Source organism: Panthera tigris, chromosome A3, assembly GCF_018350195.1.
Source record: "Panthera tigris isolate Pti1 chromosome A3, P.tigris_Pti1_mat1.1, whole genome shotgun sequence".
Classification (NCBI taxonomy): Eukaryota; Metazoa; Chordata; class Mammalia; order Carnivora; family Felidae; genus Panthera; species Panthera tigris.
The window spans coordinates 888,863-905,396 of NC_056662.1; the positions used below are offsets into that span (position 1 = coordinate 888,863).

Sequence of the window (16,534 nt, forward strand, 5' to 3'; positions counted from 1 at the left end):
TCACGTGTGGCCCTGACTGGAGCCACGTCTCACCTCCCTGGGGGCGCCACCCCTGGAAGGCTGCCACACGATCCGATACTTGAGGGGCAGCTGGGGGGCTGGAGTCCAGGACAGGTGGATGCTGGAGGAGGTCACCTGGGTCACGACCAGGCTGGTGGGAGTGAAGAGGGTGTCCGGGGAGGAGGGGCTGCCCGCTGTCGATGTAACTGTGGGACAGGGGGGAGAGTGGCCAACAGCCCAGCGGGCAGCCTGCGTTACCGGCTCCCCCTGCCCTCCCTGGCAGGCGCTTCCGGGAGGGGCAGGTGTCGTCCTGGCTGCAGACACCCTCAGAGCCCCGAGACCCGAGGAGAGAGGGAGTGCAGGGCGTACCCGCAACCGCCCTGCCCCTTTGCTCGCAGCGGGCGGGCAGGGCCGGGCAGGGCTGCAGCCAGCGAAGGGGGCCCTGCCCTGCCACCGCCACCCGCCACTCACCCGGGGCCCTGCTCCTGCCCTGGACCTTCTGGCAGATGAGGCGGCTGAGCAAGCCGGCCAAGGTGCCCAGCTGGGGAAAGTCCTGCACATTGTGGACGGTGATGTCCAGCGGCCGGGACGCCAGGAGCTGTAACTCGGCCTCGTCCGCGTTCTTCACGCCTGGTCACAGGGTACGGCGGTGAGGACGCCCCGGCCCCACCCACCAGGCGCCGTTGCCCCGTCTTACAGCCGAGACCGCCGGGCCCCTTGCCTGAGTCGCCCCCAAGTTCGAGGGGCCTTCCCAAGCCCCGTACCCAAGATCCTGCGGGCCCCAGAGCCGGGCCACCTGCCAGGCCCCCCCGAGAGGCTGCAGCTGGGCGCTGCTGCGGGTGGGGCTGGACCCCCGAAGGCCCCTTGTGGGCTGTGCCCTGCTTGCCTGGGTCTCTATGGGGTCTGGGGCCGGGAGGGAGGCCAGCGTGCTTTCCTCAGAGGCCCACAGACCCCCAGACTTTCCCGTGAACCCGGGGCCTGGGACACACCTGCATGAGGGGGGCCGGGGCACCAAGGAGGCCCACTGCCCCCAGGAGCCCCCCACACCCGCAGTTCCTTTCTCAAGCGACAGAGGTGATAACTGACCGGTGGCACGAGCAGAACAAGGTCGCTGGGGGTGCTGGGCGCCCGTGGAGCCCAGAGCACGGAGCACACGCAGTGGGGCAGGTGCACGCGGGGTGTGCAAACCGGGAGCCCCATGTCTGCGCGCCCCCTTGAGCGCCCACGGGCGCGCAGCTCCTCGAGCAGGGACCGTCCTCCCTGTGGCACGGGCGCCACGAGACCTCCAGCCCGGGTGGACAAGTAGGGGTGCAAACGGACCCTGCGGCCGGGGCTGCCACGCCGCGAGAACCCCGGTGGGGGGCCAGGGGCCACTCACCCACAGCAAAGATGTCAACACCCAGGTCCTTGAGGGCACGGCCAGCGGCACGGGCATCATCTTGGGACTTGCCGTCCGTCACCAGAATCACCGCCGTGGCCGCCTCTGGACGGGACCCCGCCCCCGGCCGCAGGTTCTGCTCCAGCACGTGTGACAGGGCCAGGCCTTGGGCACAGCGGTGGTAAAGGGCACGCGGCCCCAGGCGCCCCTCCCGGTGCCACCCCACCGGCCGCTGACCCCAGCACGGTGCCCGCTGAGTCAGTCCTGGCCCCTCCAGGGGGAGGGGCACCCAGAGGCAGGGACCACCCCCTTCCCTCAAAGCACCGCGAGACCCAGGGTCTGCCCGTGGGAGACGGCAACCCCCGTTTTCATCAAAGGTCAGCAAGGAGAGGTTTGCTTTTTACAAAGATGTGACTCAGGCTCAGCGCCCACATAGCACTTGGCTGGATCAGCGTGCAAGTTTCCAAATCTGGGAGGCTGACCCGCGGGACGGAGACCTGAAAACAGAAACCCCCGGGGTGGGGCCGCTGGGGGCCCAGGCAGACCTGTGAACGTGTTTCCCCCTTTGTAGCGGAGGCTGCGGACAGCGGCCAGCACGTCCTCCTTGGCGCCGAAGGTGCTGAGATCCCACTCAGTCTGGGGGTCTCCACTGTACTGAGTCAGGCCTGCAGCGGGGGCAGGGCGGGTGAGCGGAGGCCCCACGCGCAGCCTCGCCGGGACGCCAGGGAGGCCCCCGTGTTCCACACTGAGAGGTCACCAGAACGTGCCCCGAGGAGCCAGCTGTCCCACCTGCCCCTGTGGGGATCCCCCCCCAACCTGGCTGTCCCACCTGCCCCCGTGGGGACCTCCCCCCTGCCTGGCTGTCCCACATGGCCCTGTGGGGACGCCCCTGCCTGGCCTGGCGGGGTCAGCCTGTCAGCTACGGGTGAGACCCACTGGTGGGGCTCTCCTGTTTCCCCAGGAGGCTCTGGGCCTCTGCCCTGACTTCCAGTTCCTCAGAGCCGGGCGTCCCCTGCATGCTGGTAGGACTTGTGGGGACACCTGGGGGGGGAGGGCAGGGCCACAAGGCAGGCAAGGGGCCGGTACCCACCGACTTGGACTTTATCCGGCCCGATGGCAAAGGGCTCGATGACGCTGGCCAGGAAATCTTTGACCTGCTGGAACTGGCTGTGGCCGATACTCCAGGACCCGTCCACCAGGAAGATCATGTCCACAGGCGTAGGGGGTGTGCAGCGGAACTGGGGGCTGGCTGGGGGGAGGGAGGGTGGCGAGGAGCTGGGCCAGGCCCACAACACCACAGGGCTACCCCCCCAGCGGCTCCGGGCCAGCTCCAGCCCCCCAGGATCTCCTTCCCTGGGGCCGAGGGAGGGGGAGGGGCCACGGGGCTCTGGCTGGAGTGAGGGGGGTGACCAAGTCCCTACGTGAACGTCGGTCCCTGTGTTGGCCCCCCGAGCACCCCCAGAGAGGGTCAGTGAGACCCCCGGGTGCTCCGGCGGCCTTGGCAGTGCCGGTCCCTGTGTGCAGTTGTCCACGTGGGGGCGGGCCAAGGGGGTGCCCACTGGGGCGGGTGGGGGTCAGCATGGCTGGCAGCTCTGGGCTGAGGTCTCACTGGCTTGTCCCATGACCTAGGAGCTCTCTGGAGACGACGGAGCCACTGCCCGGGTCAGGGGTTTCCTGAGAGTCCGCACAGACAAGTTCTCCGGGCTGAGCGCCCACCCCCCCCCAACCCCGTGACAGACCCCTCGTGAAGACTCCCGGGTAGGGGAAGTGCAAGGAGACCCCCCTCTAATGGGGGACACAGTCCCGCCTACAGGGCAAATGCCCCAGCTGTCTGCCCCGCCCTGGGTCACACGGGAGCAGCCACCTGGGAGCAGGCAGGGGCCGGCGCCCTGGTTGCTTACCTGGCTTCTCGGTCTTTCCCTCGGGGGCCCTGGGGTGGCTCTGCCTCTCCAGATCTTTGGTGGGCTGAGAAGGGGCCTTGCCCCCGGGGCCCCTGGGTGGGCGCTGCTCCTCACCGAGCAGTCCTGGGGGGACACGGCCGTGTGTCAGCTCTTACCCGCCGCACGCGGGCAGGAAGCAAGGCACACTGGGGCCCGTGCGCAACCCCAGCGGTGACCTGTGCCCCCTGATCTGCGTGAAGCCAGGAGAGCGGCCGGCACGCTCCAGGTCAAGCTGGAATGTGGGATCCCCCGGGAGGAAGCGCCCCGCCCCATGAACAGAGCCCGGCAGAGGCAGAAGGTTGCTCCCTTCCCCAGCGACTTACCCTCATCCCACCGGGAGCCGCCAAGAGTGGGCGGGTCTTGGCTCGGGGACGAGGCGAATGGGGGCTCCGGGGCTGGGGTCCCCACGTGGGAGGGCGTGGGCTCCGGGGCTGCCCCCAGGGGCCTCTTCAGCTCCTCTACTGCAGAGAGGGACAAGGGGCTGTCAGGACTGCCCCCCAGGTGGGAGCAGAGCCCGGGGGCTACCGAGGAGCCACAGCTCCAGCCAGAGCAGGGCCAGGGTCCCGCTCCTCCCCACGCGCAGGCTCTGCGGCTGGGCTCCAGGGGCGGGGTGAGGGACTTACTCACAAACTCCCTCTGCGCCAGCAGGGTGGTCCCTGAGCCAGTAAGCCGGAAGATCTGCGCGGTGTAGCCCTTGGAGGGGCTCAGGCCCCCCACCGTGGCCTTGGGGGCCTTCGTGGTCAGCATCACGTCCTGCTCCGCGTCCCCTGGGGTGGGGAGAGAACAGGGAGGGGGGAGGTCTTTGCTCCTCTCTGTGGGGTCTGACGGGAGGGACCGCACTCTGGGGAACGAACTGAAAGGGAATGCCTGTGCGTGGCTCCGTGGCAGCAACACGTCCGTGTCCTTGACGAGGACTTACCCTCCGTGATTTATGCACACGTCCTCCGGGCGCCCAGCACAGCGTCCTCGGGGACACCTTGAGGACGTGAACATGGGGGCACACGGAGAGAGGACGACGGGGGAGTCGGGGCCCCCGCTCTGCCCTCAGCACTGTGGTTGGACCGCATGGTGCCAGCCCGTAAACACCTCCGTGGGTCTGAGGCCGAGGCTGAGTTTCAAGCATGAAAAACAAGCAAAATCCCAAAGGGGACGCGGCTGTCTGCTCAGAGGAGACACTGAAGCGGGTGTCAGGGGGCGCCGGGCGCCGGTCCCATCTCCCGTGCCAGGCAGGGGAAGGGGTAGGAAGGGCCGGCACCCCTGCAGGTGGAGAGAAGGCCGACTCTGCCCTGTTGTGTGGCCAGCCTGCACCGGGGGCGCGCGAAATCCAAGGAGTCGCGGAATTGCCGCTGTCGTAATTAGGAGCCACTTTGTCAGGCATTCACTGTGTGTGCGTCACGTTCATCAAGCTGCGTGATTTTTCACAAACCCGCTGCCCCCACTTTGTAGGAGGGAAAACCGAGGCCCCAAGGACCAAGCCACATAGTCACTCAATGGTGGAATCGGGATTTAACCCCGTCTGTCGGATGCCAAGCCCACCTGCACAGGTGTGTGATTAGCGAGCAGTCGATGGCGGGATTCACGTGTGCATGTGTGCACGTGCGTGCGGGCGTGGACACACACACACACACACACACACACACCCTGCCCTGGCCCGGTGCTCACGCCACACAACAGGGCCTCGGGGATTCTGGACTCCTGGCTTCTTGGGATCAGCTCTGCGCACGCTCAGCCCCTCCCAAAGGCTGCCGTTTCTCTCCTCCAACCCCTCTCGGGTCCCACCGCCTGCCCCTCACCCCCACCCCACTGGCAATGCAGCTGGCTTCACGTAGCCAGGGCCTCACCCACACTAGGTCCTAATCCCGCATCCCCATAAACTCTTACAGGCCTGTCATCGTTAAAAGGAGCCAAGTATTTTGCCAAGGTGGAGCCCTGAACAGATCGCAGGCGAGCAGCTCTGACGTGTGAGCTCAGTAAGCGCTGACTGAGGCGGCCGTCGCTCTCGGCTTTACTGCAGGGCACCTGCCCACCTGTCCGCCCCGGCGCGTAGACCACGGGCAACGGCGGACTTGGTAGACCACACGACCCTCCGTCCGTAAGAGCTAGAAGAACTGGGTGGAGGACTTTTAAAGAAGCTGCTTGCCGAGAGCTGCTGCGGCCACGATCCAAAACCCAGAGCAGGGATGCAGCCGCTAGGGCGCCCCTACAGCAGGCCTGGCCGGGGCCGTGCTACAGGCTGAGTGCTGGCATCCCCCCAAAATCCACACGTTGACCTCCTGCCCCCTAAGGTGACCGTGTTAGGAGGTGAGGCCACTGCGAGGTGAGCGGTTGTCAAGGTGGAGCCCCTGTGAGGCGGTCAGTGCCCCTCTGAAGAAGCCCCAGGAGTGGGCACAGAGACAGGACAGCTGTCTGTAAACCAGGAAGAGGGTCCTTACCAAGAACCCAACTGTGCCAACACCCTGACCTCAGATGTCCAGCCCCCCAAACTGTAGGGACTGAATGTTGTTTAGGCTGCCCAGTCTGGAGTGCTTTGTCAGAACAGCCTGAACTGGCAACGCAGGGGGTCTGGAAGAGAGGCCATGAGGACAAAGGTTATGGGGGCTTAAGAAGCAAGAATAGGAAGTCTGGGCTGGAAGTGAACTCTTGGCACACGCCCCCTCCCCGAGTTTTTGGGTTGAAACCATAAAGATCTATCCTTAAGAGCAAGGGTTAACGGGAATAGACCAGCCCTTGAAGGGACTGGAGCCCAGCTTCAAATACTTTCAACCTCTAAAATTCAACAAAGATTACCCCAAACTGCTATTCCCATTGCCTCTGTCAGAAACACAATTTTTTTCTTTTTTTTTTTTTAAATTGTTTTAAACATGTATTTATTTTTTGAGACAGAGAGAGACAGAGCATGAATGGGGGAGGGTCAGAGAGAGAGGGAGACACAGAATCCGAGGCAGGCTCCAGGCTCCGAGCTGTCAGCACAGAGCCCGACGCGGGGCTTGAACTCACAGAACGTGAGATCATGACCTGAGCCGAAGTTGGATGCTGAACCGATTGAGCCACTCAGGCACCCCACAATTTTTTTTTCTGGAGGAAGACAATGTTACATAAGGTCATAAGTTATTTCTGTGAGCTTTCACAACGGCTGGTACTCAATGCAACATAACCAGGTGTACAAGGAACAAGAGGAAGTGATAGAAAGTTAAGAGAAACAACAGACAATAGGAAGAGACCACTGATTTTTCTGGACAAGTTATGGGGCTTTTAAATAATTATGCAAACTAGTTTGAAGATTTAGGGATAAGCCTATGAAGTTAGGTGTCAAACTAGAAACAGTAAAAAAGAAATTCGAATGTAAAAACCAAATGGATATTTTCCAAATGGAAATTCTAGGATGGAAAAACAAAAACTTGAAGTTAGGAATTCTAAAAATGACTTAACAGCTTCTTACGCACAAACGAAGAGATGAATAGTGGAGTATAGGTCAGAATAAAAACACAACATTAAGAACGGAGAAATAAAAGAATTAAAAATATAGAAGAAAATAAGAGGCACAGATACAGGAGAGGGCCCACATGTGTGATGAGAGTCCCACAGAGAGAAAAGACAGCAAACAGGGCACAAGTGATATTTGCATAGACTTGGCTAAAGAATTCTCCAAAATTGTACGACAGTAAGACCCAGACCCAACAAGCCCCGTGAATCTGCAGCGAGGTAAGAAGAGACCCACACCAAGAACATCAGATTAAGTGTGCTCAAAATTAAACAGAGGGAAAAATCAGAAGGCAGTCAGGAGGAAGGAAAGTGAGGAATTATATCTCACGGGGCAATAATCAGGCTGGTAGCTGAATTCTCAAGAAAACACAATAAAAGCCAGAAGACGGTAAAAGGATTCTTCAAAGTGCCGAAAGAAAGTGCCCACTCCAAATTCTATACCCAGCAACAGTATCTTTCAAGAACAAAGAATGAAGACATTTTCAGGCAAACAACAAAACAAAAGCCCAGAGAATTTGCATCTGGCAGATTTTCAGGCAGGAAAAAAAAAAAAATCTCAGATTGGAAGACTCTGGAAGGAATAAAGAAAAGGGGTGTACATGTGAGTTGGTCTAAATTAACGTCACATCAACTACAGTAATTAAAATGTGCTCTGAGATTTAATATAGATACAGAATTAATGTGCATAGAAAGGGGATGAATGTGGCTGTGATGATCAGAGGCCTTGTCTCTACTGGGGGAAAGGCGGTGTAGCGGCCAAGTACAGGACTTGCTCACAAGTTAATGTCCTTGCTGGTGGTCGTCTCCAGGGTGATCGCCACATGAATAAAGGAACCATAACTACCAAGATGATGGGGACACGGAATAATATGAAAAGTGTTCAATAATCTCATACGTACTGATCGATCCTAACCTCACAAAAAAAAGAGACACCAGACACTGTGTACCTCCATTTGTGGCACAGTAGAAACTGCATAGAATCACTTATAAGAATTTCTGTCAACAAAATATAACCAGATTGGAATTTGACCAACTTCTGGGACACAAGTGCCAGTCTACAGGAGATACAGGGAGAGAGGAATGGTGTACGTGGCACCATGGAGATGCCATCAGCAAAACACACAATGTCGGGAAAGCGATCTTCTTTACTCAACGAATAAACGTCAAAGAAAAGGGGAGAGAGGAAACAGGTTGTAGAGTAAAGACTACTTGAGACATAGGAACCACATAAAATGCGTGGATTCTTTTGGGATAGCAATTCAAAGAAGTCAAGTATAAAAAGTATTTACCAGACAAACTGGAAGATGAGAACACAAGAAAATATTTAATGGCACCTCTGAAACATTTTTACTTTTTAGGCATGCTACTACTGGAGTTATTTCAGAGTCCTTCCTCTTAGACAAAACTACTAAAATATTCATAGACGGGATTATATGACTACATGACGTCTTGGATTTGCTTTAAGATAACGCAATATATAGAAGGAGTTGGAAAGAGATCACGAAATATTGGCCACATATTGATAACGGTTGAGACTAAGTCATGAGAATGTGAAGTTCATTATACCACACTCTCTTTTAGGTGTTTAATTTCTTCCATAAAAATTCAGTTTCAGAGAGGACAAGGAGAGAAAAAAATCATAACAAGTATAACAAAAGATAAACTGGAAAATGTTAGATTTAAACCCAAATACGTCAGTAATTTCATTAAATGTAAATGGGAAAAAAAATCTCAGTTAAAAGGCAAAGATTGTCACACAGGAAAACCAACACCAATTATGTGCTCCTTGGAAGGCGCATCTATGGTGACAGGTGACAGAAGGCTGAGTAGATGATGTAGTGCAGGCAGCGCCCAGCAGAGCCAGTGGCCCTGGTGCAGAGGGACACCTGACGAGAGGTAATGGGCAGCACTCCACAGCAAGATGGAGTCATGCCAGACTCACACGCACCTATTCACATGCACCTGAACACAGCCTAACATACAAAGTCCACTGAGGCAAGCAGAGGAAGACGTTTCTACAAGCCAAGCAGGGGTTAAAGTGCTTCTCTCAGTGACTAATAGGATAAGTAGACCAAAAGCATTAACAAAAATAGAAAAGATTTGGGGTGCCTGGGTGGCTCAGTCGGTTGAGCGTCCGACTTTGGCTCGGGTCATGATCTCACAGCTCGTGAGTTCAAGCCCTGCGTCAAGCTCTGTGCTGACAGCTCAGAGCCTGGACCCTGCTTCGGATTCTGTGTCTCCCTCTCTCTCTGTCCCTCCCCCGAGCACACTCTTTCCCTCTTTCTCTTTCTCTCTCTCCCTCTCTTTCGAAAAATAAACATTAAAAAAAGTTTAGGGGTGCCTCAGTGGTTCGGTCGGTTGAGTGTCCAACTTTGGCTCAGGTCATGATTTCACAATTTATAGGTTCGAGCCCCACGTCGGGCTCTGTGCTGACAGCTTGGAGCCTGGAGCCTGCTTCCGATTCTGTGTCTCCCTCTCTCTCTGCCCAACCCCTGCTTGTGCTCTCTGTCTTTCAAAAATGAATAAGCATAAAAAAAAAATAGAAAAGATTTGAAAAACAGGATGAGCAGCCTTGGCTTAATTAAAATATTAGAAAACTACCCCCAAGTCAGAAAGGGGTCATTCTTGGGAGCAGAGACAGATTGGAGCCGGGGGAGGGGCCTGAGTGGGCTGGGGGAGCCCCTTCCCCCTCCGGGGCGTGCCACTTCCTGCAATTACACACTCAGGGTTGGTGTCAAATCTCAGTTTTTGAAGTTTTTAAGACCAGCAGCCAACATCACGCTGGGGGTGCTCTGTGGCTGTACCTTCGCAGGGCTCTCGGCCCCCCCTCCTGCAAAATGTCCGTTAGGGAGGCGTGCAGAATTCTGGAGGGGAAGCTTGAGGACGGACTCGTTTCTTCGAGAGATACCGGTTGACCCCTTCTGGGCGTGCCAGATGTGGGGACACAGCGGCGGGACCCTTAAAGGCTCTTCTCCCGCCACGTTCCCCGTGCCAGTGGGGCAGACGCACACGGGTGTGGGACGACGGGCAGGGCACTGGCACCCCTCCCAGGGGCACCTTACCTGCCATGGGCTTCACCTGCACCAGGTAGCCAAGGCTGCTCCCCTCCGACTCTGACCACTTCATCTGCAGCCGGTCCTCAGGCAGCACCGCCAGCCTCAGGCGGCCGCTCTCTGGGGAGACAGCACCAGGTGGTCAGGGCTGACCCGAGGACAGCACCAGAGAATTTGCGCCCCCTAAAGCCCCCACCCCAGGTGCCTTGGCCCCACTGGGGACAACTGGAGAACCGAGGCCCCATCTGGGGCTGAGAGGGACCACCTGCTAGAGCCAAGGAGGGAGGCCTGGCCGGCTCTGCCGAACGGGGCCCAGGCCAGCATCCAGGATTGGCGGGAACAGCCTGGTTGGCATCCCCAGCGTGGAGCCCATGTGGTGGCTGCTGCCCTGGGGCCCGGAGCTGCCTGATTCCCCCACCCCCACCCCCCAGAGTCCACATAGCCCTGGAGGGGAGCTGCGGCCGTCCTGGGAGGAGGAGGGTGGCGGAGGACGGGCCCTGGGACACAGACTGGCCCCCCGGGGAAGCTTCCGGGAGCTCTGTGGCGGGGATGGTTATTTTTGGAAAACAGGGACAGAGATGGGCCTCTTCTGGATGCCCCTACTGAGAGACGGGGTGTGGGGAGCAGGGCAGGGGTTGGGGGGGTCCCAAGGCAGGCACAATGACCAGTGGTTCAGAGTGGGAAACAGCTGGGCTGGGCCCCCGGATGGGCCAGGCTGCTCGCTGGGAGCACCAGGGAACGTCTGATGGGGCAGCCATAAAAAGCCATTTGTGAGCAGGGACCCCCCCACCCCCCAGCTCCTGCTCATGAAAAGGCTTCTGTGTCTTGCTGGGCCGCTGACACCCTGGGGGAGGCATCCCAGCTGCCTTTGGGGTCTGCATGTCAGGGGCCGTGGTGGGGCACAGGGCGGACAGCGGGGCGCCTGTCCCCTCAGCAGGGCCATCCCCGGGGAAGACAGCCCAGACATGTGGGCCCCCACCCACCCTGCCCTCCTAGGGGCCGGGAGACCATCCGTCGTACTGAATGAGTCCTGACCTCAAGGTCTGTGGGCTCACAAGTGACTCGGCCCCACCTTGGGGTGGTCCTGTCAGAGCCACGGGGACCCGGGACACGACCCAGCGGCAGTTGCCAATGTGCAACCCCATAACTAAGGAGACGTGCCACAAAAGAGTGGTTGCGGACTCCACACCAGGTGTGGCCACGCGTGTGCCCCGCTGCCGTGACCGTGTCAACAGAGACCACGAGTCAGACGCAAGGGGACTTGGGCAGTAATCCGGGCAGTGACGTGTGGCCTCCTGCCCTCACACGACTCGGGGGAGCCCCCTCGGCGGGGGGCACAGCCAGGGCGCTGGCGGCCAGACACCGGTCCTCCCAGAATCCATCCAAACCAGCACCCCGCACGGGGAACACGGCAAGGAAGTCCATCCGGCTCCGCAGCCGTGTCCCTTTTGGGGTCACGTCACTCCCCCAAAACACGTCACTCCCACAGGGAAACACTGTAAATGCCCAAGAGGAAGCGATCGGACTGAAAAGGCCCCCGGCTAGACGCGGTGCAGTGGCCACAGGCGCTGGCCACGCGGGTGCCGAGGACAGAGGCAGGGCAGCCCTGCCTTCTCCCAGTGCCTGCAATTGCCAGAAGCAGGCGGCAGAGAGCAGAGAACGGTGCTCTCCTCCGGGGGACAGGAGGAAAAGGGGCTCCACTTTCTACTCTAGATTTGTGCCGTCTGGAAACTTCCTGCTGAGGAGGTGTCCTGAATAACGCAAAACACAACACGACTGTAGGAACTGGATGCAAAACGTGTGAATAACTGCGATAAAAACAAACGAGAAAACAACAGCATCCCCGGGCTGGGCCGGAAGACGGCAAGGCCAAAGGTCCAGCAAAAAGCGGAGGGCGACGCTTTGGGCAGAGGAACACAGGTGGCCCCCGGCGTCCCGTCTTTCTTCAAGAGCACGACTTCGGCTTGGGACGACGGCTCCCGGGGAGGGTCAGGAACAGGAGGCAGAGCAGTGGGGCCTGTGCCCCGGGCGGGTGTGGCCTGGGCTGGGGTTGGGCGCGGACTGGGGCCACCTTCCCAGGAAGCACCCCCGCCACGTCCTTACCTTGTCTCTGGCCGAGTCCCACGGCAACACCCAGCCACAGCCAGAGGCAGACCCCGAGGTGGGGGCACACAAGGGCACTCATGGCGCACCTCCTGTGGGAGATGAGGTCCGTCCATCCAATCACTCCTGACCACCCCAAGTGCAGTGATCTGGGGAGTCCTACACCCCACAACCACCCACACCCTGCCCACAGCAGACGGGTGTCCTGCATGACCTTTGTGGAGAGGTCAGCCGCCCTTCCCCCGCCCGCCTCCAGATGCATCTGGCCGTCACAAGCCTCTGCTCCTACCTTCCACCCCCAGGACACCCTCACAGGCGGGCCTGGGTCCTGACTGTTGGCCCGGTCCCTCTCTCGTCATTAGAACAGACTGCTCCCAGGGCCAAGGGGTCTGGGGAGGGAGCTGAGGCCAGGTAGGGGCAGCCTATGGTGTCAGGGCGGGGACTGGGGCCCCAGACTGAGCACAGCCCCTAGGATCGCGTAGGGCCCCTCGGCCAGCCCCAGGACCAGCTTCTCAGCAGGAAGTACAGGTCCTCGGAGGTGGGGAGGGGCCGCCGTCCCACCCACGGCTGCACACAGCCTGGGGACTGCCTGTGCTGACAGTGCAGAGGGGACACACAGCACAGAACCTCAGGACGCCCGCCAGTCCAGCCACACCCAGGGGAGGTGGGAGCCAGGACCGTCTCATGAAACTGCCCAGCTTATGGGCGTCCTCGGGGCCGCGGAGGGCCAGAGGGCAACGCACGGGCTATCTGGATGCTCCAGGTCCCGGGACCTGCCTGATCCACATCCTGAAGCCAGACCCCTCCGCCCCCGAGAAGCCTGACCGGACCCAGTGTGACTCCTTCCAGGAGCACAGAGGTCACGACTGTGAACAGGAACCCTCTGGACAGTCTGCCCTCCCTGCCCCAGGACTTGTTGAAAAGGCAAGATCGTCCTCACATCACAGACCCAGCAGACCGCTGGTGGCCCTCCTCATCCCCCAGCCCCCAGGACCACAGGTGAGTCACCAACCTCCTCCTGGGTGCGGGTGGCATCGCTCGGTCGGTCCCTGTGCACTCACATCCAGTCTGGTCCCACTGCAGCCACGAGGGGCCGGGGCTTATGAAGGCCCCTTTCCTCAAGACGTCACCGCCTCGGCCCAGCCCCCACCCCCCCTCCCCCCCCCCCGCCTCCTCCTCTCCCCAGGCTCTCCGCCCTTCCCATCTACAGCCCAAGATGGGGGTACAGAGTCCCAGTGCGTAGGACCTCATCACCGCAGGGCAGGGGTCTCTCGGGGGTGGGAGAGGGTGCACCAGCCAAATGCCTTTATCCCTCATTCCACAGGGTCTGCCCCAAAGAGGGGCTCACGGGGGAGGCACCTCAGGGACACGGCCACCATGTGTGGTCTCAGCACCAGGCTAGGGGTGACGGGCGTAGGTACCTCCGGCAGGCTAGCAGGGTGGGGACGTATCAGCCTCCGCTTCCTCCCTGCTCCTCCTCAATGGGCCCCGGCGCCCAGGCCCATGCCCACACTGGCCCCTTCCCAAAAACCTCTGCTGCCCCACTGGCCTCGCAACAGCCCTCCCCCCCCCCCCCCCCCCCCCCCCCCCCCCTCTGCAAGGGCCAGCCCGGTGTGGCCCCGCCCACGTGGATAGCCCCAGGCCCAATGCTTGGGCAGGGACGCTGACCAGACTGGACCCCGCCCCAGCCCCACCCGACTCGGAATCGCCCCACCAAGGAGCCGATGGGTGAGCAGAGCTGACTAGCAGTTGGTCGCCAGGGGCTGGCGGCCGCTCTGGGTCCAGCTTCCCGAGACAGAAGCACTTTGGCGGGTGGGCACAGCCTGGGGCTCTTGGGCAGGGAGGCCAGAATCTGAGACCTGGTACTCACTGCAAGCTGGGAGCATTTGGGGGGGCAAAGGTCAGGGGCTGGGTGCTGCTGGGGGGGGCCCTTACCCAAGACCCATGGGGGCTTATCCCCTCCCCGGACTCCTGGCCACAGGGAAGACCCCGCAGGACCAGCCGGCGCCCCTGCCTCACGCCTGCCGGTCTACCAGCCCCAAACCCGGGAACACTGAGGGGGGTGGGGGCCCACGGTCCCAGGCCTGGGCCAGGAAACTGGGGCGGCTCCATCCCAGGTGGCCGAGTGCCCCTCCCCGGTCCTGGCTGCGCGGTGGGCCCAGCTGCGCAGTCAGTGCTCCTGCGGCCGGGACGGGCCTCAGACCCTGGGCCACACGAGCTCTCTGACATAGCCAGGGAGCGCCTGTGCCCAAGGACCCGAGCCGGACAGCGGGACGCTGTAGTGCGGAAGGACGCAGCACCCGGGAGCTGGCCCTGCCCGGTCCTGGGACCCACACCCCAGCCAAGCCCCGCACGCCTCAGTGGGGCCCAGCAGCCACGGACAGCCGTGCCCCGGGCCTACTGTGTCTGTCCGTGGCTCACAGGTGCTCAGGACACACGTCTGCACTCACACGCACCCACCGAGGTGCCACCCGCACGCGCACAAGCCGGTCGCCTCCTCGGTGCCCTTGGCTGGACCCTGTCCGCCCCTCACCCAGTGCCTGCCCATCACCTGTGATGCCCCTGAACCCCCCGAACCAGTTAGCAGCGTCGGGGCCGCCCAGGACCCCGAGAGGACGGGACAGTACAGTACCGGGTGCTGGCCCCTGGCTGAGCAGGGCCCCATCGCCCTTCCAGAAACAGCACAGCAGCCTGCCCACGGGCTGGCACGTCGCCCCCATCACGGGCCCTCACTCCGGCATGCACAGGTCCTCCCCCCATCCTGGCCTCAGGGGAAACTGGCCCTCGGCACGGAGAAGCCTCCTGCATGGCCCCTGACATCCACCCTCGGGGCTGCGGGGGCCGGGCCGCCCCTGACCACACCCGTTGGCTCAGACACAGCAGACACGCCAGAGGTTAGGGCCCCCACCGCCCAGTCATCCCCACCCAGACGGCCCCCCGGGAAGGCCCCGGCTCTGGGTGTGAGGGGTCAGGGCCCGCCAGGCGGCTGAACTGGGCCACAGCAGAGGTGGACTTGTGTGAGGGCTTAGCCGGCAGGGCGCACAGAATGCCACGGTCGTGGGTGAGGCCGGAGGGAAGGGAGCTGAGGGGGGCTGGCCTTCACGTGTGCCCGCCCGTCCGTCCTGGCGTCCGGCGAGGGGTCTGGGGCCGAGATGGCGGAGCCAACCGGGACGCCTCAACTGGCGGTGGTCCTACCAGTCCCTGGTCAGCCTGGCGTCCCGCAGCCGGGGTCTGGGTGGGACCCCTCACAGGCAGCCAGGGGGGCCGAGGGCGGCTTCGCAGCCTCCGGCCCCCTCTCTCACCAGGCTGGCCACCAGCACAGCGGGTGAGGCCCACGGGGATGCAGCCAAGAACTGACCCAGGACTGCCCCATGCCCCCTGGGCCCCACCCAGACCTGCCTTCCCGCTTGGCACCCTCTGTCTTCTGCCCCGGACAGGATGGCCCACGGGAGACCACCCAGGAAGAAAGCTCCGGTTCTGGAAACTCCACTCAGCATCCCCTGGCTGTGCCTCCCTCTGGCCCCACTTCTGCCCAGAGCCAGGCAAGCTGCCACGGGCCCCGGGTCCCAGGCAGACACCCACTGGAGACCTCTCTGCCCCCCCGGGAGGCGTCCCACCTGCACCTCCAAGAGCCCCAGGCCCCGCCCAGCCCGTCCCCGCATCTGCAAGCACACGCTGAAAGTGGCCTTCGGGGCACTCACCCGGGTCACTCTGTTCCCATGTGCCAGTGACCCCTGCACAGGAGAGCACCAGACCGCCGCCCAAGCCCTCAGCCAACACAGCCTGTGGCCGCGGGCACCCCACCCGGGCTCCACCTGGCACAGCACCAAGGGCATCGGTCTGTCGCCCTAAGGGTCTTGGACCACCGCATCCCAGCACCCCAGGAGGGGTCTGGGAGAACACCCCCTTGGCCAGAACACGTCTGAAGATACAGCACAGACCTGACCGCTGCACTCGGCATGACAAAGAAACTCACTCTCAGCGTGGCCTCCCAGAGGAGAACTTACTGGAAGAGTAACGGCCTGAGCGCCGGCCACCGAAGCCTCCGGGGCCGACAGCAGAGCCCCCGGTTCCCACCCCGACGGAGGAGGAGGTTCCAGTGCAGAAATCAAACCCACGTCCCACAGGGCACCGACCCCGGAGGATGCCCGTAGGGGTGACAGCTGGCCCCGAGCACTGTCCTGAGCACCGGCACCCTGTGACGCTCGTTCCCAGGACGGCAGACCGAGCACGGGGCCTCTCATCACCCTGAGGTTCTGACCTCTGATCCGGGTACAGAGGCCGCCGGCTCAGTGACCGACACCCCCAAACGGCAGCCAAACACCGCAGGTGCTCCACACTGGGTGTCCCTGTTCTCCCACAGGGAGAGCCGTGGGCCGGGAGGCCGTGCCACGCCGGCCCATCACACACCCCAGACCTGACACGGGCGGTCACGGCCTGGCTGCCGCCAAGCATCCTGCCAGGCCAGCCTGTCCCGCGACATGAATGGCTAGCAGCGTCCAGAGCACAGAGGGGCCACATCCCGCACGAGTCATGCCAGGACCGAGGCACACGCGGCACCGCGTCAGACGTTGGCT

At 61.6% G+C, this 16,534-nt stretch overlaps 1 protein-coding gene across 1 annotated transcript in view; it reads right to left on the reverse strand.

Moving 5' to 3' along the window:
• COL20A1 (collagen type XX alpha 1 chain) overlaps positions 1-12,039 on the reverse strand; it is a 29,818-nt gene extending 17,779 nt beyond the window's left edge. Inside the window, exons 1-10 of the mRNA XM_042979680.1 lie at positions 11,958-12,039; positions 9,864-9,974; positions 3,942-4,085; positions 3,642-3,779; positions 3,280-3,402; positions 2,469-2,627; positions 1,924-2,043; positions 1,379-1,543; positions 472-630; positions 34-206 (exon numbers count right to left, since the gene is read on the reverse strand). Of these exons, the coding sequence (XP_042835614.1) occupies positions 34-206; positions 472-630; positions 1,379-1,543; positions 1,924-2,043; positions 2,469-2,627; positions 3,280-3,402; positions 3,642-3,779; positions 3,942-4,085; positions 9,864-9,974; positions 11,958-12,039 (1,374 nt within the window). The remainder of the gene's footprint in view (positions 1-33; positions 207-471; positions 631-1,378; positions 1,544-1,923; positions 2,044-2,468; positions 2,628-3,279; positions 3,403-3,641; positions 3,780-3,941; positions 4,086-9,863; positions 9,975-11,957) is intronic.
• Between the last annotated feature and the right edge of the window lie 4,495 nt (positions 12,040-16,534).